This window comes from Dermacentor andersoni, chromosome 9, assembly GCF_023375885.2.
Source record: "Dermacentor andersoni chromosome 9, qqDerAnde1_hic_scaffold, whole genome shotgun sequence".
Lineage (NCBI taxonomy): Eukaryota > Metazoa > Arthropoda > Arachnida > Ixodida > Ixodidae > Dermacentor > Dermacentor andersoni.
Genome location: NC_092822.1, coordinates 17,735,882 through 17,763,246, shown reverse-complemented (window position 1 = coordinate 17,763,246; position 27,365 = coordinate 17,735,882). Strand labels below are relative to the sequence as shown.

The window sequence follows — 27,365 nt, the reverse complement described above, 5'->3', positions numbered from 1 at the left end:
GCTAGCGGGACGCTGGTGATCATTGAGAGCATCGACGCACCATAGTTAAGCGGTCTCGATCTTCAGACAATGCCACGTGAGACACTACCTGCAGGAAGACACTCGTGGCCCATCAAGTAATGAATCAGACTTCTTGTTCGGTCGTAGATTTTTCTTTTTTCTACAAAGAAAGAAGTTCACCGACAGTTACGATACTTCCTAACACTAAATTTGAGCGCAGCCGTCTGTGTTTTCATTTAACGATATGTTGGCTGGCGCGGACAATCTGTCTCGTGCGGCATGTTGCAAATGGAGCGAAGTGTGACGCGACTGCCTCTCTAATCGGGAGATCGCGAGAGGCAGCGCGAGGCTGACGCGTGAGCGCAATTCCCAGCAACCGCCGCAGTCAAACCTCCGCTCATGCAGTGCTTTGTTTCCATGCAGACGACACGCGCTACTCTGACGCCAATGTCGTAGCCATCGTCGCCGCTAAGCCAATCTTTTCACTTTCGACATACCCTTCTCCTCCGCTTTCCTCCTCGCGCTCTCTTCGCTATTGCCGCCTCTGATCCGCGCTGCGCATTCGTTCTTTCATCCTTCGCTGTGCCAGTTCGCTCAGTTACGAGTACGCTGATGGACGACGCCGTCACTCGCCGCAGGAACGAGCTCCTGAGAGCTGTGCTCTAAAATACTTCTCGAGGCTCCGTTTCGACCAACTTGGACTTCCATTGACTTTCAATTTTGCTGTCTCTTGGGGCCTTGGCTCTGGGTTCAACCATGACTGTTAGCGGAATCGGAAGCGAAGGCTGGCAACATAGGAAAGAGAGATGGCGGCCGCGAAGGAAGGCAGTCGTCACGCCGTCTTGAACTCTTTTTTTGTCTTTTATCTATTAAAGAGTGCCCTTCTTTAAAATCTGTGTTCTACGAAGAAATTCCTAACACGACGATGTCTGCCTTTTAACCTGTAATTTCATTTGCAACATAAATAGCTTGTTGCTCTAATGTGACATACTGACATACGTACAACCTTACTTATTTTCTCTCTGCCTTGGAAATTGTCATGCAAATTTTATTTACTCATTTATTTTAAATGCATGCCACCCGCTTGACCCATCCCCAGTTGTGGGGTATGCGCCTTGTTTTGGGATGATCAGCATCACCAAGTAGGCAGCCGAAGGAGCATTTAGGCTGGTGTCCTGTGCCCCGGTCACCTTACTACAGCGATACGATGGGTGAGTGTTGGCGGTACTTTCCAAATGCGCTCTCTATGCATATACTGCGGTAACAAACTGACTTCTTCACGTTCGCCTTAAGAGCTGGCCGCAGCAATAATCCGGGGGTTGTCAAAAATGCGAGGCCGGTTGTGTTGCTGCCGAGTTATACGCACTGAGACGCATTTCACTATGGATAATACACGGTGCTATAATCAACATGGATGTGACGCAAAATGAAAAAAGAAATCATGCAGATCTCATACTGTGGAAATAAGTCTTAAGCACAGCTTTGACAACCGGCAAGACGAAATGGCGCACATCTCCATAAAATACGCACAGCCCGCCTTCCAACCGTCAGTCAAGGTGGTTGACGCCATGGAAAAGTGCCGTCCTGCATGCCTATTCATTTATTAGTTATTGCAATAGCAATTATATGGTCACTTCAGGCACATTTCTGCCGTCGGCGTCGCCGTGAGGTTTCGCATAAAGTCCAAGGGCGATAAAACCGTCGCCGGGCGCCGTATGCTGTATATGCGAGTGAACGCGTGCGAGGGGAAGCCGGCGAACGCGGCTCACCCTCGCACGGGGGTGAGGCGATGAACGGGGGGGGGGGGGGGGGGGGGGCGTTTTCGGCGCGGCCGTGCAGGTGCCGTATCTCGAAAGCGATCTGCGACGCGGCCAAAGTTCGCGCCTGGGCGGGCCTCGTCTTCCAAGCGATCTGCGATGTTTCCAGAGTGCCCGTAGTGCCGGTAGCTTCGTATGCGCTGTGCTTTCGACATTTCGTTCGCGTTGAAGCGAGAGATGCACGAAGGTCAATTCGGTCGCTGCTGCTGCCGCGATTCCTCACTCCAGCATTTTGACAGCGAGCTTCCGCGCTCATCGAGCGAGATGTGTTCACTTTTGCCTGTGCGCGCGTCACACCGTGCTTGTTAATTTAGTTAAAACACTTTGGCGGGCTGGTTGCTTTGAATCCGTGATATAATGCGTGAGCGCGACTGAACGAGGACGTAGGAAGAAACGAGACATACAGAGACCGCGCTGTCTCTGTGTGTCTATTTCTTTCTACGTCCTCGTTCAGTCGCGCTTACATATTATATCATTGTTAATTTAGTTGGTAAGCGAATGCTTACATGTTTATACGGCCGACAAAACTATACTATCCTTACTTCGTATAGCTATCTGCTACTTTGGTATCGCAATCGGCGTTTCGCCTTTCGGGCGAAACTGCGACTTTTTGTGCAGATCGACCGACTATATCACACTTGGTGCCGTAATTGCGTCGGTAGCAAAGTGACCATTAATATGTAGTGGCATTTTTTATTGTTCTTTGACGAGGTGCAACACAAGATCGTTCCTAACGCGATGCTGCTACATTCATAGCTGCTGCTGCTGTCAACAGTAGCTGCGCAGTAAACGATTCTACAGGGACAGAACAATACTGCATTTTATTCTCGTCGAGACCACTCGGCAGTCCCTGTCAGAAATTCATATTATACACTGGAAAATACCTCAACCAGCGCTTCCCTGTTTCCCCACTGGCCCTTTTCGCGGAGCAGTTTGTTCTAGAGAAACCAGATCTCGCTTTAGACGCACCGGCGTCATACAAACCCATTGTAAACACGGAGGCAGTTGAGGCAAGCAATGGACGCGTCACCACGTGATCAAACATGGCAGCGCCCACGGTATCGCTGCTGAAAGGGTCAATACGGGTGCCTATAGGGCCCACGTGACGTTTACGTCACGCAGCACACCTTTTTTCTCTCTCCTTTCTGCACGGCGTCGCATTTCCGCTAATGTTCTTGCGCACACAGCGTTGCGGAGAAATCTCAGAGTTCATTCACGTGTGGACTATATCGCGAGATGTAGAGGAAGACGGAGCGCAACGCAATAAATGTGAGGCCGGAAAGAATCGGTCCGACACGTGATCATAGAAGCACAGTAAGCTGGGCGAGATTGTATGATTGCGTCATGAAAACCAGCGCCCATACACACGGGACAGCGAAAACAATACAGCCAGCGAAGTGTCGTACACTTTTCTCCGTCCGTATGTTTGTGCGCTGGTTTTCATGACGTGATCATGCCACAGTAGGTTTTAGTCTCTCAGCCGCCCCCCTCCCTTCTCGATCCGTCAATCACCCTTGGTGAGGGTCTCTTTGGCACTTTATGCAGCGTAATGATTTACCACGTATCTTCTTGTCTCACAAGGACATATGCGCTCAAAGTGATCTACGTTAATTTTCAAATAAAATGCGCTAGTGACGTCATCTGTTACATCCTGCATTCCCTGTGTCATTCGGTATGCAGTTCACGAACGTGAAGAGGAGGATTCCGTAGAAGACAAGTCCGTAAGCACGGAAAGGCGTAAGTATGGGCTGTCGTCACAATTTTAATGTCTTTTTTTTTATCGTTCATTCTTAAACGACGAGAAAGAGTGGCAGAATGTAACTTTTTTTTTTCCTTTTTTCTATTTAGCGGCGAGGGGTGAAAACGATTCGCCCGAAGGTATGTGCTTGACGCTGGCATGCGACAACGTGTTCCCTCTGTGATTCTATTCAGTTCACGAACAAAAATAAACACTAATTGCAGAGGAGGGAGATGTCACGTAAGTATCTTCCCCATTACGTCGACCGAAATTTCGTAATCACATATGTTTATAGTGTAGCAGTCAGCTGTGTAGCTGTTCAATCGATTGCTGAATTTATTTGTATCCAGGTACCACTTTGTTTCGTTATGGCCTCAACACGCAAAGTGGCGGAGGGCGCTTAGAAAATATATATTTTGTCATAAACTAAGAAATAAACGCGTCAGCATAATTGAGAGCGTGAGAAGGTTTTGCCCTCTGTATTACTATCATGCAGTAATGTCAGTCGTCGCGCTGTCATTTGGCATAGTCTATCCCGCTGCCGCTCTAACGTGTTTATGTTAACACTTCATTATTGAGTTAATTGCAGCTAAAATTGAGATGAGTGATTATCCCAGGATTTCCGAGGTCCGCAAAAATTGTTTAATGTCTGGCCATATGAATAACCTCTTTATCTCTGCTGAAAATTCCTTCACAATATAACTGGTGGACTAGGATGTATATAAGTATAGGGGATCTTTATACGTTCTACCTGGGGCTGCTTTTGCACCACATTCGTGCATATCTGTCGTGTTTTAGGTATGCTAGGCAGCGTAAGCGGAGCGTAGTGCAATGCAGGGCAGGGAGGCAAATCGGGCTGGCGGCAGGTGTCATCTTGGCGTAAACGTAAATTTGCGTGGTCTAGGTACGCCCCATTCACTCCATGCCATAACGATCACGCCTGCACTAATCATATAGCCTAGCTCTACCATTTGCGTGTTGACAAAACCATCGGCCGCTTTTAAGTGCCCAAGTGTTCATATGCACTAACGCGCTCTTTGACGGCCACCACAGGATGGGCCTTGGCGCGATGGCGTGCACCGTGTGCAGTATCGCCATCTTGTTCGTGTTCCTCGCCGTCCTGGTGGGCCTGCTGCTGATGCCAGGAGGTGCGCTTCCATCGTTGCAGGCCCTTGACCCCAAACGAGGCCGTTCTAGCGTTCTCCTAAGCTTGGGACAGAATTCGCGAAGCTTTTCCCATATTACAGGGACACCAAAGAGAAAGTTGAGCTGGATTAGTCAATTAACATTCTACGATACAAAAAAAACAAAACAGAAAGACAATGTCACTCTTCTTGCCGTGAGATGAGGAATGGTAAGCGAGAAAATACACTAAAACGAGGGACCGGTGGCGACACCGGCTTCAAGTTCACGCACCATTGGCCGTGACGTCATATATTTTGAGGGCGTCTGCTCGGGCCTATAGTTAATTATTTATCGGTAAAGACTGACTGCAATGTACTTTAAAGAGCCGAAGACCGAAGCTGGAAAGTTTCCAGAATTTTTTTATCCGGTCCACGACGGCTAGAATGCGAAAAAAATACTGTGATCCCGTGACGCCACATTCACGCGAACTTAAAAAAAATAAAATAGAAATTTAGCATTTTTTATTTGCTAGTGATCAACCTCCTGCCGCATAATTAAGGAAAATGTAGTTTTAAAAGTATGTTATCAGTTTAGGCTGACTTAAAGTTTATCTTTAATGTCCCCTTAGCGAACATGTCTTACTGGCACGCTGAACGGCATCTCGACAAGCAAACTATAAGAAGCACACTGCGGTTAGGCAAATTCGGAATCTGGTTTGTTTTGTTTTGACATTTTAGCAGAAAACAATAATCGTCTTGACTGAATTCTGTGGTCACTGTTGCAGTGCACTATTTTTTGGAAGGAAACTACATAAACGTAATTTATAAATTTTATTAATTCCCACATCCAAGTGCATATCCCACTATAAAGAAAGGCTATTGGGATTTCCAGTTGAACCCATTGGTTTCTTTAGCACAATTTGACCCAATTGGACCCATTGAGACCAACTCGACCCAATTGGTTTCTCATTGGACTCACTGGTACCAATATGAATAAAAAACGAACACCCCGACACAGATACGACACGGATATGCTTGAAATTCCATTCGAGGAGCTTATGCATGCATCAACACACTATGGCAATTCTCTTCAACGACATATTCACCGGTCACCATTTCACTGTGAGAGATCTCTGCCATGTGCGCAAAATTTGGTTGACCAAGTGATGCCAATGGTGCAAAAGCAATCGGTCAGGTATCAACGCAGACTTTTAACTTAACGAAAAGCTAACTGCTTCTCTCCATTGGTCACACCAAAATACGTATACGCGTATTTTACAGCGCAGATGTGTGTGGCTAGGCTACCATAGACTTGTGTCCGCACACAAAAACTATCATCATCAATGGCTCATAGCCCCGTAAGGCAGAAGCTACAAGCACTCAGCCAAGTGACGCCAACAGTGCTTACATTCTTTCTAATCACGCATACAACATGCAGAACAGCATGCCGAAAACTGTCATCAATGGCTCATACCCCGTAAGCAAGTACAAATGCAATTGCTCATAGCCCCGTAAGGTTCATGGCTACTTCACTTTGTGTGGGTTAGTTGCGATTACGCTACTTCTGTAGTCGTTCTCGGTGATTTCAATGTGGATGTGTCAGGACCGAAAAGGGAGCGGTTCACGTGTTCCGTGTTGCAGACTCTTATCTCTTCTGATGCCACACCGATCCGGCCCAGCCGACCACCCAGCGGCGTGTGTGTATCGATTTGAGATTATCAAAGAATGTGTTTGCAGTTGCGAATGTGCCAATCAATGTGTATCATAGCGATCACAAAGCCATTGCGACCGTCGTCACTAAGTGTCAATGAATGCCTATAAAGTGCCAATGAGTGCCAATAAAGTCTTTATCGGAAGTTTTCTCACAACGATGTTTGCAGCTCCTCTGGTCATCTACCTTCGCAGGGCGGAATGGCCTTGAATTTTTTATTTGAAAACTCAGATTGCAATTATGCTATTATGTACATACCTGTACTATCAACTATTTTGTTGTTTCACGGGATTGCTCATCAATGACTTCCAATTAGGTCAAATTCGGACTAAGTGGCACCAACTGGACCTCCAGTTTTGTCCAATTAGTACCACTTGTGTCCCATTGAAATGCACAACTGGACTCAATGTCATCTCTCTCTCTTAACTGGGATTTGTGTTCTGCCGTCTTACAAGCTTAAGACCGCAGTATGCTTATTGTTGGAACGCCGCTGACAGAACAGAAAAAAAAAAAAAATTCAGATCCAACGAACTTTTTGGAACCTATATGAAGCGAGAAATGGGTTCGTTCTTATTCTGTAAATATGTAACGTGCTATCTTACGCAACGCTTGTGTTTATGCGTAGCATAGGTCACAGGTATACTATTTAACCACAGATTTAATCGTTTGCTCTCCGGAACGTCGCGCTTGCAGAAAATAGTTCCCTCGCAGCCACAGGTAACGCATATGCGGGGAGCGGAGGCGGTCGAAATGTCCAGCGACTATTCGAACACACCGCAGTCACGTGCCACTTACATTAACGGCCGGGATCGCCAAGTCACGTCCACTTTGCCAAGGGTGCAGTGAGAAGGACAGCTCGCATAGGCCAGACGCACGTGTAGCATGATGGGTGTACTTTTAAATGGTGCGAGCAGGTGTACACCTGACCTCGCCATGCTTCCACATTACGTTTTCGTGCTCAGTAACGAAGGTACACATGGGTATACAGAATGCAGTGATCCTTTCACAGAAAGGCGTATCGCTTGTACCCAAGTAACGACACACGCACGACAGCGCCTCCCTTGCTCAAAGGCGCCTGTTGGAATCGTACCGCTGGCACGAGTTGTTGGGGTCTCGGTGCTGACGCCCGTTATTGCCAATGGGTCGCAAGCCCCAAGGGTAGCGTTGGCCTGGCGGCCTGGGGCACTGGAAGCATCCGAAGGTCCCGGCAAAGCAAGAGAAGACTGGTAACAAAACAACTTGTTTATTCTAACATAGCAAAAGAGCGGCCGGTCAGGTCGACCGGAGTGGAGAGACGGGAGAGCACGTAACTCAATAGTACAAATCGGAGCCTCTCTTCTGGCGTCCGGGGGCAGCTGCTCTTATACCCTCGGCGTCGCGGTCCAAAAGGGAAGGAGGGAAGGTCACGGGATGAAGGTCACGGGACGGCGCAGCAGGGGCCCACGACGGCGCGAGCGGTTGAGCCGAGAGACCTCCAGGCCCCTAATTCGGGGAACTCCGCTCCCCGGCTGCCGCGCTTTGACAAGCGAGGGCACACACACACACACGCACACACGAAGACACGTGGCACTGAAACACGCCTGGACACGCTTGGCGGGTAGGCGTTGCGGCGTCGTTGAACAGGCCAAAATGTCCGCCGTTTTGAACAAAGCCCCGGCGTCCGTTGCATCCGCGCCGGCATTACCGCGCGTTGTAGGCGAAACGTAACAGACCGCCCCGCCGGGGGAAGGAGATCCCGATGGTCAGGGGACTGCATCCGCTGTCCGGAGGGATGTCGCTCGATGATGCTCATAACCGAAGTTGGGCGTCCTTGGCGTTTCTTGAGCGCAGCGCACAGAGAAGGCCTCGTTCTCACGTTCAGGTGCACACAGGACACTGCAAAGTGACTTCGGGAGAGTTGACATTTTTGTTCTCGTTTCCGGCAAGCGTTAGAACCACGCCTGAAAGTCAACCGCTCAGTCAGCAAGCACGGCACAACCCTCACTAAGCCCTGCCAGGCTCTTTCCCCTTTTATACTGCTGCCTAGTGCCTTACAGTAGTTTAGCAGCACTCAGAACGCGTCCACAAATCGGAAAAATTGCACTAAAAAGCACATCATCACTTTGAAACACTACACAAAAGCAATAAGTTAGAAAAAAATCCTGCCTCAGGAAGAAAAACATCAGTAACAAGCAATTTTGAGGCTGATTCCCACGTTAGGGGCTTCGACTTAAGCCATCGGCGTTACCGTTGAGACTCCCCTTTTTGTAACGCACCTCAAAGGAATATTGTTGCAAAGCGAGGCTCCAGCGCAGGAGGCGGCCATTTTTGGGAGAGATGGTCTGCAGCCATTGGAGAGGGCAGTGATCCGTTTCAATGATAAACCTCGAGCCGGCTAGGTAACATGACAATTTCTGAACGGCCCACACGATACACGCACACTCTTTCTCGGTGGCGCTATACGCCTGCTCACGACTGGTCAGCTTACGACTAGCATACAGGACGGGGTGTTCTACTTCTCCATTTTCCCGTTGGCACAGTACAACGCCCATGCCTCGCTCACTAGCATCACACTGAACAACGAACCCTTTTGTGTAGTCGGGCGATCGTAGCACAGGCTGGCTTGTTAGGGCGCTCTTTAGGGCGCTAAAAGCTCTTTCCTTCGTCTCATCCCAGACGACTGTTTGCGGCTCTGTCTTTCTTAGAGCATCCGTCAAGGGAGCCGCGATATCAGAGTACCTGGGAATGTACCTCTGATAATAGCCGGCGACACCTAAGAACGACCGAATATCGGTCTTCGTGCGCGGTTGCGGGAAGTCTCGCACAGCGGCCACTTTTATTTCAGAGGGGCGGCGACGACCCCGACCAATCACGTGTCCGAGGTAGACAACCTCGGCCTGTGCTAACTGGCACTTGGGAGCCTTGACTGTCAAGCCCGCATCGCGCAGGCGGGTTAGCACTGCCCGCAAGTGCGCCATATGTTCCGGCCAGGATGCGGAGAATATCGCTACGTCGTCTAGATACGGTAAAGCGAATTCTTGCTGTCCCCGCAACACTTTATCCATGAGGCTTGAAAAGCAGTATGGCGCGTTCTTCAAACCAAAACTCAAAACTTTAGGACGGAATGTCCCCATTGGTGAAATGAACGCCGCATACCTACTAGCCTCTTCTGTAAGTGGAACCTGCCAATAACCCCTGACAAGATCTAGGGTGGAAATAAACTGAGCGCTACTCACTCTCTCAAGGCGCTCCTCGATGTTAGGGATCGGATAAATTTGATCCTTAGTGATGGAATTAAGCCTGCGGTAGTCGACGCAAGGACGAGGTTCCTTGCCCGGTACCTCAACTAAAATCAAAGGGGAGGTATAATCACTCTCACCCGCTTCAATAACACCGAGCTGTAGCATTTTCTTTACCTCAGCCTCCATAATATCGCTCTGGCGGGGTGACACCCGGTACGCCTTGGATCGTACTGGCTCTGGGGAGGTAAGTTCTATGTCATGAGTAAGGACAGAAGTCCTACCAGGCCTCTCAGAGAACAGACCTTGAAACTCTTGTAAGAGCTGGTGTAGTTCTGTTTTCTGCTCAGGCGACAGCGATGCTTTACTTATTAAGTCACTAATGACTTGATCGGTGTCTTTCCTGTTTGTCACTGAGCCTAGTCCCGGAAGCTCGACCGGAAGCTCTTCTAACTTTCCCGCATCGGGAATTTCCTCTCCAGTATCTGGTACCCTTAACGCTACAGGCTCAATTTTATCCCGTTCGGGCGTGCTCCGAATACCAGCTTGCTGCGCCTCTGACCCTTTTTCATCGTTCAACAACGTCGGCCCCGCAACTACCGCCTTTGCAGCGAGCTCCCGAACCTTCGATCTGGTTAAGGCCTGAACGCTAGCCTCACCAAACAAAAGCCCCTTCTCGCGCAGGAGGTGATCGGACCTGTTCGAAAATAAGTACGGGTACTGGGGGGGCAGCATAGATGACACTGCGGCCTCCGTCTCAAGTGCTCCGAAAGGTCCTTCAATAAGCACTTTTGCTACCGGCAGACACACGCTATGAGCTTCCACAGCTTGCTTGATCCATGCGCACTCGCCCGTGAACATATCGGGTTCTACGTAAGAGGGGTGAACGACATCCATCGTAGCTGCGGTATCGCGAAGCACTCGGCACTCTTTCCCGTTCACGAGGAGGTCTCGCATGTAAGGCTCGAGAAGCTTGATGTTCTCGTCAGTGCTGCCTAATGAAAAAAACACGACTTTTGGTTTTGTTTCTGGGCACTGCGCCGAAAAGTGACCCGGCTTCTGGCACGTATAACACAGGCGCGCTTGCCTCGCCTCGAACCGCTTTCTGCGTTCGGCTTCGGCTGCCGCCGTCTCCTTACGTTCGGTCGGACACTGCGCCGAAAAGTGACCCGGCTTCTGGCACGTATAACAAACGCGCGCTTGCCTCATCTCGAACCGCCTTCTGCGTTCGGCTTCGGTTGCCGCCGTCTCCTTACGTTCGGTCGGACTGCTTTCACTCGCATCCGAACTACGTGTGTCCCCCTTTGCTCTCATGGGCGTGAACTTTGGCCTCTCAAACTTGGAGCCAAATTCACCCTTTTGACCGTCCTTAGCTCCACGAGCCCGACGCGTCACAAACTCCTCGGCTAACTCAGCGGCTCTAGCCACCGTACTAACGTCTGGCCTATCCAAGACCCAGTACCGCACGTTCTCAGGTAACCGACTATAAAACTGTTCTAGCCCGAAACACTGCAGAACTTTCTCATGGTCACCAAACGCTTTCTCTTCTTTGAGCCACTCCTGCATGTTTGACATAAGCCTGTACGCAAACTCTGTATATGACTCACTTCTGCCTTTCTCATTTTCCCGAAACTTCCGACGGAACGCCTCCGCTGACAGCCGGTACTTTTTTAGCAGACTCGATTTCACTTTGTCGAAATCCTCTGCCTCCTCTCTCTCCAAGCGAGCGACTACGTCGGCCGCCTCGCCGGGTAGCAAAGTGAGCAAGCGCTGTGGCCACGTTTCCCGAGAGAACCCCTGCTTCTCGCACGTTCGCTCAAAGTTAACCAGGAACAAACCAATGTCCTCTCCAAGCTTAAACGGCCGCATCAGGTCAGTCATTTTGAACAATACTCGTTCTCCTGCACCGTGTGCCTGACTTCCATTACGAGCGCGTTCCATCTCTAACTCGAGACGCTTCATTTCCAAAGCGTGTTGACGGTCGCGCTCTTCTTTTTTTTCTTGTTGCTCTCGTTCTATCTGTTCTTTACGTTCACGCTCTTCTTTTTCTTTCTGTTCTTTTCGTTCGCGCTCCTGTCTTTTTGCCGTCTCCCTCTCCTCAATGGTCTCAAGGCATTCCGACAGCTCGTCATCCTCAGCTTCTAACTCAAGAATAGCCCTTAGCAGTTCTGGTTTTCTGAGTTTGTCTGAGACATCCAGACCCAACTCTCTCGCAAGCTCCAACAATTTCGGTTTGCGCAACGACTTCAAATCCATGGCTGCTCTGAATGCTGCTTTCTCTACTGCCTACTATTGTCTTGCCGCAAACTAACCCGGTAGCAACGACAACCACAATTACCAGCTCTGTTTCTAACACTAACAAAAGCCTGGCAAAACTCAGAAGAAGAAAGTCCCGCACTCACCAAACCTTGCAGCCAAGACTTCAGCGCAGTCGTTCCGCTGCAGGCAACCAGTCATCACACAGGGCTCGTTGCGCTGCTCCCGGATGGTCGTTGTGCTGCTCAGCATACAGTCAACCGCATCTCTTCGCTGCTGGCCTCCGTTGTCGCGATCCCACCGCTGGCAACCAGATGTTGGAATCGTACCGCTGGCACGAGTTGTTGGGGTCTCGGTGCTGACGCCCGTTATTGCCAATGGGTCGCAAGCCCCAAGGGTAGCGTTGGCCTGGCGGCCTGGGGCACTGGAAGCATCCGAAGGTCCCGGCAAAGCAAGAGAAGACTGGTAACAAAACAACTTGTTTATTCTAACATAGCAAAAGAGCGGCCGGTCAGGTCGACCGGAGTGGAGAGACGGGAGAGCACGTAACTCAATAGTACAAATCGGAGCCTCTCTTCTGGCGTCCGGGGGCAGCTGCTCTTATACCCTCGGCGTCGCGGTCCAAAAGGGAAGGAGGGAAGGTCACGGGATGAAGGTCACGGGACGGCGCAGCAGGGGCCCACGACGGCGCGAGCGGTTGAGCCGAGAGACCTCCAGGCCCCTCATTCGGGGAACTCCGCTCCCCGGCTGCCGCGCTTTGACAAGCGAGGGCACACACACACACACGCACACACGAAGACACGTGGCACTGAAACACGCCTGGACACGCTTGGCGGGTAGGCGTTGCGGCGTCGTTGAACAGGCCAAAATGTCCGCCGTTTTGAACAAAGCCCCGGCGTCCGTTGCATCCGCGCCGGCATTACCGCGCGTTGTAGGCGAAACGTAACACGCCTCAGCAAGGCGAAGCGGGTAGCTGTAAACAGAAGGAAAGAACGAGAGAAAACCAAATGACGTGATTCGCTGCCGCATGTAGTATACATGTTGCCTTTGAGGGGCACTTGCCGCCGTATTCCTGTGCTACCATTGAGTGAACGGTATTGAATCGTTTCCATTTCTCTTTGCTCCCCGTTTAGCCTCCAAACCTGAGCACTTGAAGTCGGGAAACAGTAGCAACAAGGATGCCGTTGGTTCTGATGTGGCCGGCTTCAGCACGCCTGCCAACTCGTCTGCTTCGACTGCGACGCCAGCGAGCGGCCTACCAGGCCACACGCGACGTAGGTTTCGCGTGCTTACGGCGCGACCCGAGTGCCAATTAAGATCTCCAAGATCCAAGTAGGTGATCTCTGAGGCCGTGGCCACTAGGCAAACTTTTAGGAGGTGCTCCGACTCGCACTGGCATGGGGTGCCTCGATGCGCGCGGAGAGCGCGCACATAAAGGCACCATCCACTGACATAAAACCCCTGGATCTTACAAAAGTAGAGACTACTGCCGTCAGCGCCGCATGATTTGTGCCAAGAGATAAAGGTTTAAATTGCTCGCGCCTGGATGTGCCGCATTACATTAAGAGGTCGTTTGACAGCAGGCGAAAAATCAGCTGGCTCGGGGTCCCTACACAAAGCTGCTCGCTCCTGGCTATCCCTTTCCCTTTGCATGAACAATCGGGAGCTGAGTTCAGGGGGAGCCGGGTTCAGACAAGTCGCCGCGTGCCGATATGTGCACGTTTGCGATTGTGGAAGCTACGTATGAACGCTTGCTGATTGTTTGCGAACGGAAAACGATTGCATGCGCGGCGCGCATGACCTTTTAGCTTCTCCTGGCGCATATCTGTGGGCACGCTGAAGTTATCGTCCAATCGCGTAGCTCGACGGCGAGATCAAAGCCTTTCGCTACTTTTCAAAGATCCAGGGGCTTTACACTGGCGGTATATTGAATAGAGAGCCTTGATTAATAGGAACTCCAAATTGCTTTTCATTGTCGTGACCACATAAATAAACTCTTGTCGTACCTCGTGACGAATCTATGTGTTGTAACGTCGGAATGTTTTGTGATGAGAGCAAGTTTTAGCGACAAGGCTGCTGGAGCAATAAAATCACTAATTGTCACTACCACCACCTTCATGGCCGAAGAAATTATTATCGCAGAGATTGATGGATTGATTCATTCGTTCGTTATTATCCTGTGGCGTATCAATCACTGCATGAAGGGAGTCATGGAGCTTTCCTCTTGTTCCTTTTGCAGAGCGACTGACCCGGGTTTCGAAAAGTTCTACTGCAGGTATGTCGTCAGCATCATCGTTTCAAGTATGTGTGCGCACTTGAAGCCGGTCGGCGCTTAGGCATACTTACTCGGTAGGTGTCCCGAGGTTGGCTTCGGCGTTAGCTTCAGCGTATTCGTCCACGAACCTGCGGCGAAACGCATTGGCGCCCCACTTAGTCATCATGCACAGAAGCGTATGTTCATGTTCGCAGAAGGACGATTAAAGCCTTTGTCAGCGATCTCTAATGTCTCCCTGTCTTGGGATACAGGAAGGGGTCCTTTCACCTAGTTTCTTTTTTCTTGCGCAATTTTTACCCCATTTAAAATGTCTTTCGACAGCTGCTTTCGTGTTGTGCCTGCAATTTTTTGTATATCATTGCTTAATGAACAATGCAGAACAAACCTGTATGGAACACCCGGCAGACTTAGGTGGCGAATATGTCCCTAATACATTAAATTCTGGGATTTGAGGTGATAAAACCACGATCTGACTATGACGCATGCTGTAAGTTGGGGAGGAGAGAGGAGGGGCGGCGGATTATTTTTGGCCAACCGTGGTTCCGTAACGTGCACCTAAATCTAAGTACAGCGTTTCCTCGTCGTCGTGTCGTCTTTTCATCTTGTGTCCGTCCTTTTAGCGCTACCATCAGTTTTAAAGAATGCATCACCAACTAGCCCAGCACCAAGTTTTATTGTTTTATTTAATTAAGTACACGAGCCTTCTTGCATTTCGCCCCTATCGATATGCAGCCACCGCTGCCGTCGTCGAACCCGCAACGTCGAGCTCAGCAAGGCAATGCCGTAGCCACTAAGCTACCGCGGCGGGTGACGGATACATCCCAAAACTGGTCCTATGGTCTTGAGATGCCTATGGGCATGCCTCGAGCACTGACGTCCCAACACTTTCAGTCCCGACTTGCAAGATGTGCATTGATTGATTGATTGATTGATTGATTGATTGATTGATTGATTGATTGATTGATTGATTGATTGATTGATTGATTGATTGATTGATTGATTGATTGAACGCCTCAAAACGACATTGCTGCAATGAGTGACGCCGTAGTGGGGGTTCTCGATTATTTTTAGCCATCCGTGGTTCTTTAACCTTAATGTAAGCATGCATACAAGCGTTTTTGTATTTCGCCCCCACCGAAATGCGGCTGCTGCCTCCGGTAACCAAACCTGCGGCCACGCACGTGCTCGGCAGCAGAATGCCATGTAGCCACTGCGCCACCACGGCGAGCATGTGCAACAACTAAGTTAACAAGAAAGCTTGCTGTATAATTTCAATTGATCCAGTAGTCAATCGTTGAGTATCGCAAAACTTTCTGATGCCCACGGGTACAAATTATATGCCCTGAAAGGAAGCGTCCTCTTAATGTGTGCTGCGCCAGCTTTCAAGAATCACTTGATTTCCTTCGCTGAAGCAGTCACTTCACATTTCACAACCGCGCTTCACCGCAGGGCTGTCGTGCACGAATCTAAATGTCGAGCACGACGTCTCGAATGCCGCTTTCTGGAGGCGAAAATAGAAGCCGGCATCACGTAATTTTGTGTGTACTTTTTTTAATGCTATATTTCGCGTTAGCAATGCATAGACAGCATACCTGTCTGTTATTACGTCGACGTCTGCAGCGACTAGGACAATGAGATTCCTTACAGTGAATTAACGAGGCACGTCCGATTTATTCTGCAGTGAAAAAGGGGAAGAGTACAACAGTGAGCAAGGGACCGAAAAAAGGTGAGCGACATCCACCTGAAATTCATCAAAGTGTAAACATAAAGCACGCGCGCACTGACTCCTAGTTGGAGCAGATCAAATATGTTCCATCTGAAAAATGGCGTGCGAAAACTCCGCAAATGGAACTGACGGTACAGTGAGCCCCCCAATAAAATATGTATTCCCTCCTTTGGGGCTTATTTCTTGTCCCCCCAAAATAACCGCCATCTATCTTGCGTGTCTTACGTTCTTTAATGGTGCGTGCCTGCAGTACTTTCAGGATGAGAACGCTATGCGCGTATCGATATGACTCAGCGTCCTTGACAGGAAAGTCGGGAGCGCCTTGTTGAAGGAAGGAATAAAGGCTCGCAAGATATAGACACGGTAGATGACCATAGAATCAGAACTACCTTAAGACCAACACTCTAAAAGATTTTGCACCATTCAGGGCTTGTGTTCTGCCGAAGCGATAATCGCCATCCATCTTGCGTGCATTTCCTTTCTTTCTAACACCTTGCACTCGCTATTTTTTGTCAAGAGCGCTACGTCAAGCTGATACACGTATGCCGTTCGTGTCTTGAAAGTACCAAGTGCTCAGCATTAAAGAGAGGCAGGCTCGCAGTACAGATGACAGTTATTTCCGCGGTCAAGATAATCCCCGAAGGGGGCAATATTTATTTAATGCGTTAGCATTAAGAGTGTCAAAGTGGAAAGAAAAGACTGTGTGAAGTGTAGGAAGCCGGCGATCACGTAGTAGATCTGTATACAGAGTATCCCAACTGTCATGCACCAAGATTTAAATACGTGCAAATGCCACGTAGCTGTACAGAACCAAGGTAGCGTTGTTTGTCGTCGCTTGGAGATACTCGGATTATTATTTTTTATATTCTGCCGAATTATATACTTAGCCTTAATTAATCAGCTTCTCAAACGTTATACTTAGATGAAAAGTTTTAATGAGAAAAATGCAGAGCGACATGAAAAACTCCCGTTCTGTTGCTCAGTACGTGCTACATAAAGGTTTTTCCGAGCGTGAAACACGCCCGCAAAATTTCTACGTGACTGACCACTCGAGGCACTTCGCGTGTATTCGCGTGTATTTTGTGGCGAACGCAGTTAAAATCGCGGATCCGGCAATTCAGAGATGCGACGTAGTGCTAACACTGTTCTTTCGCATTTACCGGCAAATTGCCACTGATATATTTTCATGTTGCTCTGCATATTTCTCATTGAAACTTTTCTTCTAAGTATAATGTTTGAGAAGCTGATTAATTAAGGCTAAGTATATAATTCGGCGGAATATAAAAATAATAATCTGAGTATCTCCAAGCGACAACAAACAACGCTTCCTTGGTTCTGTACAGCTACGTGGCATTTGCACGTATTTAAATCTTGGTGCATGACAGTTGGGGCACTCTGTATACAGATCTACTACGTGATCGCCGGCTTCCTACACTTCACACACAGTCTTTTCTTTCCACTTTGACACTTCTAATGCTAACGCATTAAAAAACATATTGCCCCCTTCGGGGATTATCTTGACCGCGGAAATAACTGTCATCTGTACTGCGAGCCCGCCTCTCTTTAATGCTGAGCACTTGGTACTTTCAAGACACGAACGGCATACGTGTATCAGCTTGACGTAGCGTTCTTGACGAAAAAATAGCGAGTGCAAGGTGTTAGAAACAAAGGAAATGCACGCAATATAGATGGCGAATATTGCTTCGGCAGAACACAAGCCCTGAATGGTGCACCATCATGATGATGATGATGAACATGACTACAATAATGATTGCGGTCATGACAACTTCAACGGACGTCACGACATCTGGCTGAGGTAACCGTTAACATCTGTATCGCTGTGAAATCGGTGTACGTAGTCGCCGCTGAAACTACGTACACCGATGTCACAGCGATACACATGTTAACGGTTACCTCAGCCAGATGTCGTGACGTCTGTTGAAGTTGTCATGACCGCAATCATTATTGTAGTCATGTTCATCATCATCATCATCATGGTACTTTGGCACAGGCTGCCAGAAAAAAGAAAAAGAAAGACTATTTGTCCCCAGGAGTAGCTTAACCTTAGCGATGTTAGTTCATGGCTGACGAGGACGGCGTTTTGCAGCGCTGAAAACATTGAACGCGCACAGCAGCGCCTGTGCGTGTTTACCTCCGCTTGCGTCCTTGTCCTCTGTGCTACGAAACACCTCTTCGTCCGACGTTCGTTCACAGGTCAGCGTTCACAGGTCGGCGACGTGCCAGATGTCGTGTCATCTTCACACTTGGCGACATGTCCTCGGCGCACACTGTCGCTGAAAATTCGAAGGCAACGATATTTTTTGGGCATGAGTTTGGGTGTGTTTGGTTGCTGTGTACAGCCATAAAGAAGATGTTAACGTTGGTTGTAACGTTCACAGGAAAAGTGATCGTGCCGAACGTTTGGTGAAGTTCGTTTTTTTTATCAATGCGGATTAGAAAAAGAAGTTTGTGAGGCTAAATTAAGGGCAGCGGTACGCCTGGCAAGTGTAATGAAAAGAAAAAGACACAGGCTCAGCATTGCAATAGCAGAGCAAGAACACACAAAACTGAGTGCACAAAAGCGATAAATGACAGAAATATGGACGTAGAACAATTACGCATAAGGTATACTAAAAGTTAAGCTAAAATGGCTCTTCAAAATTAATTCATAAAATACTTTTTCTCACTTGAGTAAGTAAATTTACTTGTGATGAAAAATATATATATATATATGATGCGACTACTCTTCTATCTTCTAGGAAAGCCAGCCTTTCCCTTCCGTCTCTAGCCACGCGTCGAAAACTTAGCCGCGTGAATTTATTTCACAACATATACTACCATACCGTTCTTCAAGACAAATTCATTCTACCACCGCAATATATGTCCCATCTCATTGATAATCGCAATAAGGTAGGTATTTCATTTTGTAAAAGAAAAACTTTTTCCGAATCTTTTCTTCCGCGCACGGCAATCAAGTAGAACCACCTTCCTGCTGACATTGCATCTATCATTGATAACCAACGTTCTCGCGAGGCACTAACCACCATTGTTTAAGTTCATGCCTGTTTGAAATTGTTATTTTAGCTCACTGTACCTTGTTGTTCTCTTTATGATTGTATTTTTCCCACTCCCCTCTGTAATGCAGTTGGCCTTGAGGGTAAATAAATAAATAAATAAATAAATAAATAAATAAATAAATAAATAAATAAATAAATAAATAAATAAATAATAACTGAAGGCGACCTCGTTAGCGTGTAAAATGTTTGGTGGTAATTCAGATCTAAAGTGTTCGATTGTAATTCAGATCTAAAGTGTGTCTGACTGTTTGCAGCTGTTCACCCTAAAAACAGTCGCACCTTTTGGGGTGTATATTTGCCACACAACGATAATCATCATCTGTCTTGCTTGCGTTTCGTTTCTTGAAAACTCTGCGCTCGCTACTTTCTTGTCGAGAATGCTCTGTCATGCTGAACGCGCATGCCGTTCGTGACATGAAAGTACCGACTGGGCTCGCAGCGTTAAAGAAAGGAAATGCGGGCAAGAAGACGATTATCGTTGTGTGGCAAAATGTACACTCCAGAGAGTGCAACTGTTTTTAGAGTGTTGGACCACGCACTTGGCTCTAAGTACATTCGAATGTTTAGCATAAAGCACACATGCACTAGCTTTGTGGTGACATCTTGAGGTGTTATCAACTACAATTCGTTTGAAGCGGCCTTTTTTTATTGCCTTGCTATTTTATTTAAGAAGAGGCAAAATCCTAAAAAAAATGTAGTTACGTGGTTACATCGCTGCTCTGGCACTCTTAGGCCAGCAGATAGTTAGTCACGTAGTTGTTCACTCTTTTAAGAGCTATGCGCGATCTGTTTGTGTACACATACGTTTAACGCGTTGCTGCTTTCGTTGATCCTACCAAACGTATTCTTTAGTTCAATACACTCCTACACTAGTACGCCCACATTATGCTAAGACGATATTTTGTCATAAAGCTCTAGCAAACCGAGAATTTTAACAATAACACTTTTTTTAGCTAACTAAAGCACACAAGTGACTGAAACATGTCAATTCACACCCCAAGTTCCTTGTTGTTTCATTAAAAGCGACGTGCTCAGAATGGGAGCGGAAATCTTCGTGATTTAAGTAGATTAATAACTGGCCCACAGTGGTGGTGTGTTGGGTGGAAACGGTCACCCGTTGTGCTACGGTAATGGCAGCCAGGTGAACCCTGCAGAACAAGCGCATGACTCTCTCCATCCGGCTCACGATATCCAACAACAACAGACTCCATTTGTCGCCCTCATTACAAACACACCACACAGAACACTGCACCAATCCGTCACGCACAATCACGCTACCGAACTGTGCTATCCAACATCATATTGAAAACAAATGGGGGCAAAGCAGCGTGTCAATCATGTGGCAATTACCCCAATTCACTCTATACTTACTGGGCAATGCCCCCCAGATCAATACCTTCTCTATACCTTTCGATTCGCAAACATCCCGTATGCTCCACTAGAATTCACGACGTATATAATCAAAATCGGTGCAGTGGTCAATCGGTGCAGCGGTCACCACATTTCTCCCTTCCCATGTATTTGGAAAGGAGCTCCAGAGTTAATCATTCCTCTTAATTCTTATCTTCAGCTACTGCAGATAAGGATGGAAATACCACGGCAGTGGCGAGCGCCAAGGTTACTACAAGTAAGCCGTTGTTTTTCTACGCCTTCTAAACATGCATGTGACGAGTGTGTGTGTGTGGGGGGGGTGAAGAAATGTCATCAAGATCTACCACGACAAGGTGCGTCATGTGACAAAGCCCTTGCGCTTGCGTCAGGTGCTGGTAATTCCCGTGCACATTTTCTTTAGTTCTCTTTCTTTAACTGCGACAGCAGTTAAATGCCAGGAACAATGTTTGTTTTGCCAATCCGCCCTTTCTTTCTATCGATCTCGAACTTTTCGAGCACGATCGAAGCACGAGCTTCTGTGTATACAACCGGATGTAAGTCAATACGCCGATCGCGCTGTGTTTAGCGGCGCTCTATTTTCACTAAGCTCAACAGAGGTTAAGTAGGGGCACGCTCAAAAGTTATGTGATGAGTGTTACGAATGCGAAGCTGGGATTAGGCTCAGCGTAGTGCAGTCAACTTGTTTCTGCGCGGGACGCGATTCAAATGTGACTCATATATAGAACGCTCGCTTTACGCTGTTGCTGTCGCTTTTTTTCAGCGCCGAGAACGGAGACACCTTCGCCGAATAAACGAGGTGAGCAGGAAGTATGCGGTGTAGCGACTCGAACTATCAGAAGATCACTTTAAGAAGGCAGTATATCGGGAACTAGCTGCCGGTAAATTATAAATGGCTGAAGTCTAACAGTGCTGGCCCCCTCCGCTCAGCAAATGGCGCAGCAAATGGCAGTTCAGTTTTTGTTCGCTCGCTACATATACGTACTCACACTTGCACACTTGAAGATCAGCCCGGAGAGCAACACTGAAATATGGACACTGGGCCACCTACACTGTCTTAACAACTCAAGTCTAATAAGAGCGATGCACACAAAGGAAATCACCACCTGCATCTCACAAATTGTATAGCAATGAGGTAGAAAGCTAATGTACACAATTATCATTAATAAATAGCTTCGACACGTTCACACATTTTCTGACTCGTGTGCCTAATATATATATATATATATATATATATATATATATATATATATATATATATATATATATATATATATATATATATATATATATATATATATATATATATATATGTACTCATTGAATAGTCATTAAACACTTGCAGCCACAAGCGCTAGAATGGGCTGACAGAAGCAAGGTAGGCGTTCAATTTAATGAGTTCTTGTGCAGACGTAGGCGCTCATTTAAGCTGTTGCCAGTATTCCGAACGTCGACTTTATCACGCGAAAGTCGGATTTGATATAGACGACGCCGACGAATGACACAAGGAAGAAAAAAAAAGAACGGTTTGGTGTTTTACACTGCATCTAGCTATTGCAAAGTCTTTATCTGCCTTCCTCTCAATAGAGCAGTGCGAGCCTTTCGAACTTTTTTCGTTAGCAGAAAAAGCAACGTCCAAATACACATACATTGCTGTGTCCAATTGTTGTGACGTGTCCCTATTTCTCTTTCTAGGTGGGACGACGACAACGGGTAAGCACACCACCTTCACAGCGATGCTGACCAAATACAGGGTGTTTCAATTACCTTGGGAAAAAATTTAAAAAATAAATGGAAATGGTACGTAGCTGGACAGAACCAAAGTAATGTTGTTTGCCGTCGCTTGGAGATACTCAGGCTATCTTTTTGTTTTTTGCATTCCGACTAATTAGATAACGGGCTTTAATTAATTAATCTTCACAATTATTATAATTAGATGGAAAGTGTCAGTTAGAATATTGTAGAGCAACATGAAAAACGCCCGATACAGCTTGCCGTAGCTCGACACGTGCTACGTAAAAATCTTTTTCCGAGCGTGAAGGAAGCCCCCGAATAATATTGCCGCGCGACTAGCCGCTCGACGTTTCTGACGTTTCTCTAAAGCCTTGTCGCATAGAGCCTGCACTATGTAAACTTGACGAAACTCACTGAGCATGCAGATGCATGCCTTTCGTGATTCTAAAGATGCGAGAAATGTGGTCAAACTAAGTTTTCACTGAGCGGAATTAATTGACGACTGAAGGGGATCTGGAACTATGTTTGTAAATGACAGGACAACCTCTCGCGCGTGCACACACACGCACTCCCTTTGTTGCACGCAGCGAAGCCCATTCCGGTCAACACCCTGATCTGCATCCTGAACGCCGACATGAACCAGAAGGAGGTATCGCAGCTGCCCGAGGACGGCCTGTGCGATCTTGCATTCTACCAGGCGGACGAGAAAGAGCACGCCATTGTGAACGGTTCCGGCGGTCCATTCAAAGAAACCCTCGAGCTCGTCGTACAAGCGGCCGCCAATCACACCAAGACCGAATACGGTGTCAGCTTCGACTATAGGTGAGACACGGCCGGTGAAAGCCCTTCCATTGCGCTCGCGGCACCGGGACGGGAGAGGTGGATACTCCGGCGGCTTGCGTTCTCGGCGGCCGTCTAGTGCGGGCGAGCGTGAAAGCTGTCTGCGATGGGGACAGAGCGCGCATAGTGCTGACAGCTTCGTGTGCGTTGTGTCATCGCCGCATAGTTCGCGTTGAAGCGAGAGGCAGCACGAAGGTCAATGCACTCGCTGTTGCTGCCGTACTTTCTCACGCCAGCGTTTTGATAGCGAGTGTCCGCGGTCATAGAGTGAGATGCGTTTATGTTTTCTTGCACGCGCGTGACACCATGCTTGTCAATTTAGTTAGTAAGCGAGTGTTTACAAGCTTATACGTTCGATAAATCTACTATCATTACTTCGTATAGCTGTCTAATAGTTTGCTATGTCAATCGATACTTCGCCTTTAGGGCGAAAATCTGACTTCTTGAAAAAGTGAGGTGTCCTGTATAAGTTGAACGGCCAAGAAAACGCGCGCTCTCGGCAAAATCGAGTGCGAGGACACGGGAACGCGAGTTTCCTGGAGACCCGGACTCGCCATTGGAGCGCTTTTTATGACAGAAAGACAAAGACGCCATATAACACACAAATATTCGCATTAAAAAATAAAATACTAAGCATAAAAACGAACTAAATTTAGAGCCTGATCTTACTTTTTTTCCCCCCAATTGTGCATTCCGTTCAAATAGCCAATATATATATTTTTTTTCTTCGATAATAGTGTGTCATCTTTGATCATGTTGTCCGTTTATCATTAAATAGTAGTCTCAGGGGCTATGAGTGTGCATAGTTTTTCTCTCTGTCTGCGTCTATAGATGGCTTTCTCGTGACGTCACGAACATAATAATCAGACCCCATTCGCACATTCCACTGCGTTGCAGGCAACAAGCTAGAAACATGGGCATCGAATGAATGCTAGTACACCATCATTGCGGCCATGAAGCCGTCAGTGCAAACCATCTAGAACTACGACTATGGTTTACACAAAGGCATTGCAGTTCATTTCTTCAACTCCCATAAGTCTGACGTCCATTATATTTCAGTTCGATGAAAGTTACGCGAGAATTGCTGTCGACCGACGTCGCCAGGACGACATTGGAGGAGTTGTGGAACAAGAAGATCTACCACTACGCCTTTCTCACGTTGCCGTTCTTCCATGTAACGAAGCAATCGTACAGAAAGGTGTTTTACTATCTGAAGGTAAGCACGTATCTAGTTTCTCGTATTCGCTCATTACCTCCCAAGGTGCATATACGCGGTAATGATTTTAGAATTATATGCATTTCAGTCTATCGAAATTTTAAAAAGTGCGCCACAGTCGTCGAATTTGCGGTGTTTAACGTAACGTGTGAGTTACGTTTCATGCAAACTATATGGTAGCATATATATGTGTATGTGCGGATGATGGACGGATGGATGGATATGGATCCTTGAAGCAGGATGGTAGCTGATGCCTCCAAGATCGTTATCTTTTCTTCTGTGCTTATTATCGGCTCTTACTACTCGCAGTTTGTGCTGACAAACCGTCGAACATCATAGGAATCTAACGCTCTATGTGAACTTACGTCATTTCATTCTGTATGTTTCTGGCCATTCAAGAACGTAGCCAGAAATTTGTTTCAGAGAGGGCAGCCTCTAGGCCAAACCCACCTAGAACAAGTGGATTATTCGCCAAAGCCACCTAGAACACCTAGAACAAATTCTAGGAGGCGCTGTCTTGGCCCGGGACGGGGAGGGCGCGGGGCCTGGTCAGGCCGCATACTAGCGCAAAAATTCCCAAGAGGACCGGTGCACGTGTCCTCTTCAGCAAACCCCTTTCACGCCGACATGGGTCGCTGTAGGTGCGCGACTGGGTAGACACCGCTGTTTAATGGAACTCTTTGATGCCAACTTGGAGTTCTTGGTATGTACCATTCGGTCTGTGCTGGTCCTCAATGAACCTCTTTGATGCCAACTTGAGTCACTGCGTATGTGCCATGAGGTGTGTGCAGCTCTTCAGTGAACGTCTTTTGACGCCAACTTGGATAGCTAGGTATGTGCCACTGGGAATGTGGCGTTCCTCCACGACGAAAATGATTGCTTGAATTTATCCAATGCTGAGCGGATCGAACCCACGTCATAAGGGTTCCTCAAGGACGGCAACCCGACGTTTTAGCAGGGTGCGCGACAAATACACTGGCTATGTGCCACGTTTCAATGAACGTATTTCACGCAAACGCTTTAGCTAGCTGTGGTACGAATGTAGCTGGGTATGCGCCGCTCTTCAATAAACCCTCTAGCCAACTTGAGTCACCGAGTATGTGCCACTGAGTGCGCGGCAAGCGAGGGAGCAGCGTTTGCAGGTATCGGCGCGCCAGCTTCTAGTCTCGGAGGCCACGCGCGGACTTCGCGGCAGCGTCACTAGATGGCGCAGCTTGTCCATTAAAAAGTGCGACAGAGGAGCCCTGTTGCCGCACGACTCCTTTCTAAGCGTTCGCGCGCACCGTCGCGCCATGCATTAGGAGGCCACGCGCAGGCTTCGCGGCAGCGGCGTTAGATGGCGCCAATTGTACTTGGGGAAGCGACAGAGGAGTCCCGATGCAGTACACGCCTCATACATAACTCGTTTCGACTGTGGCAATAAGTTGTGTCCCCATACTGATTCAATGCCACACGCATTGCCGTCGAGAGTTATTGTGAGGTGGGTTATCTGCCGAATATTCGGCTTCGAATGGCTTAGTCCGCTGCTTTGATTTATTGCAACACGTTGCTCATTTTGATGCGCCGCGTCCCTCGACTGCACGACGTCGTAGTGCACTGTGCTTTCGTGGCAACGCACGGTAATTTTTGCGCGAACATTGCGTAACAACGTGCTGCCACCGTCTGCCAGAATACACAGGAGCTGGGTTTTTTACGGAACTCCTCGTCGAAGCATGGCCCCCGAGACTGGGTGGTGCGCAGTCGCGGCACCCTATCTCAGGGGCCGTGGTCGTAGGAACTACCGACGAAAGCTACTGAAGAGCAGTGCCTCCTGCTTCTGTGGAGGGGCGGCACTGTGTTCCGCTCAATGTTAAAGCCGCTCAGTGTTCATTGAGGAACTTACTCTGTGTTGGGTGCGTCGATGTCCTCCTCGCCCGCCGCACGGAGCGAGAGAAGCGGCGCGCATTGAGGCATCCTATATATATATACTCAGTGTGGAGCCGTGAAGTGCTCAGAGACCCTTTCGGGAATACGGCGATTATGTAGTTACCTGGCTTCTTCCGTCATCTTGCTTTCTCAGGATGTGAGCAAGATTCTTCACAAGGGACTGCCGCCACCGCGACCGTGTTTCTTCCTTATCGGCGAAACCTTCGTCTCCGAAGTTTGGTTGAACTACGCGTTTAATAACATCAGGTAAGCGCGCTCTCCTCTGCATTTTGGCAGCGTTGGCAATTAGCCTCGTAGCGTTGCCGATATATGTATTTAAGCTCACAACACGGTAACATTTATGAAGGGTGCTTTTTTTCATATTGGAAGGAAACAACTTAAACGATATTAGTTTAGCATCATGAAAGCGCTAAATTGGGCCGGTTAGTGCATACTTGGGTGATTGTGTGGCCTGCTGTACGCATTCTTCTTAAATGCTTCTGTTATTATTAAATGTAGAAAAACGGGAAGACCGATACCGCCGGTCACCGGCTGTGTGTGCTCGAAGTTTACCGCTAATATGCAATAGTGAGGAAGTGGTATAGCGGCAACGGCCGGCAGGACGGCAACGCTATGCTAAAGCAAAGTTTCAGGAAGGACATTCAAAGAAAACTTTTCAAAAATGTCTGGTAAAGTATATAATAAAAAAGTGCCTGTATTACATGTTTTCTCGTTGAACGGAATTTTCTGCTTACGTATTTGCAAGCTTATACCCATGAATTTTGTTTTACAGACGCTCTCTAATCTGCCCCAACAGAATAAAATGACTCTCAATTTGTGCAGTATTTGCCGTTATTGTAAGGGGGACGTGTCACAGTCCGCGTCTGTGACAGTGGGAACGTTTGGCCAACGTATGACCAGCGCTAAACGCTGTGGCGCCATCTAATATATAGAAATCAAAGCACCTTCGCCGCTTGGTGGCGCTTATTCTCACGCATAATATCAAAGCAAACAGATGATGGCGATAATAACGGTAAAACATCGCTTATGCATGCTTTGCCGTCAGCGGGACAAGCTATACTAATCGAAGGTTGGTTTTATCATTTATTTGTTGCTGTCGCGAGGGAGCGGAAGCTGCGTGTGCGAATCACGGTCGAAGTGGGCGGCCTATAGACACAGCCATGCTGTTACATTATTTCTACAGCGATGCTGTTAATGACTAGTTTCCCCAGGAACGTGTCCGTGTGTCGACAAAAAACTCGGGCTTTCTCTTTCGGCGTCGGCGTCAGACGCCGCCTGCGTTCGTGCTGTCTAGTACGCGCCGTGATTGACGCGGCCC

The 27,365-nt window shown here is 48.0% G+C and overlaps 1 protein-coding gene across 2 annotated transcripts in view; it reads left to right on the top strand.

Annotated features, from left to right (window-relative positions):
• Positions 1–815: 815 nt before the first annotated feature.
• Positions 816–27,365, top strand: part of LOC126527476 (uncharacterized) — a 46,707-nt gene continuing 20,157 nt past the window's right edge. Inside the window, exons 1-12 of one of the 2 annotated variants that reach the window (XM_055068583.2) lie at positions 816–1,211; positions 3,498–3,554; positions 3,666–4,703; positions 12,998–13,138; positions 14,104–14,139; positions 15,821–15,865; positions 20,513–20,569; positions 21,095–21,130; positions 22,027–22,044; positions 22,653–22,887; positions 23,965–24,121; positions 26,181–26,293. In XM_055068583.2, the coding sequence (XP_054924558.1) occupies positions 4,610–4,703; positions 12,998–13,138; positions 14,104–14,139; positions 15,821–15,865; positions 20,513–20,569; positions 21,095–21,130; positions 22,027–22,044; positions 22,653–22,887; positions 23,965–24,121; positions 26,181–26,293 (932 nt within the window). In that variant the 5' untranslated portion in view covers positions 816–1,211; positions 3,498–3,554; positions 3,666–4,609. Of the gene's footprint in view, positions 1,212–3,325; positions 4,704–12,997; positions 13,139–14,103; positions 14,140–15,820; positions 15,866–20,512; positions 20,570–21,094; positions 21,131–22,026; positions 22,045–22,652; positions 22,888–23,964; positions 24,122–26,180; positions 26,294–27,365 lie in introns of those variants that run through there. The other variant, XM_055068582.2, reaches the window with a different exon arrangement.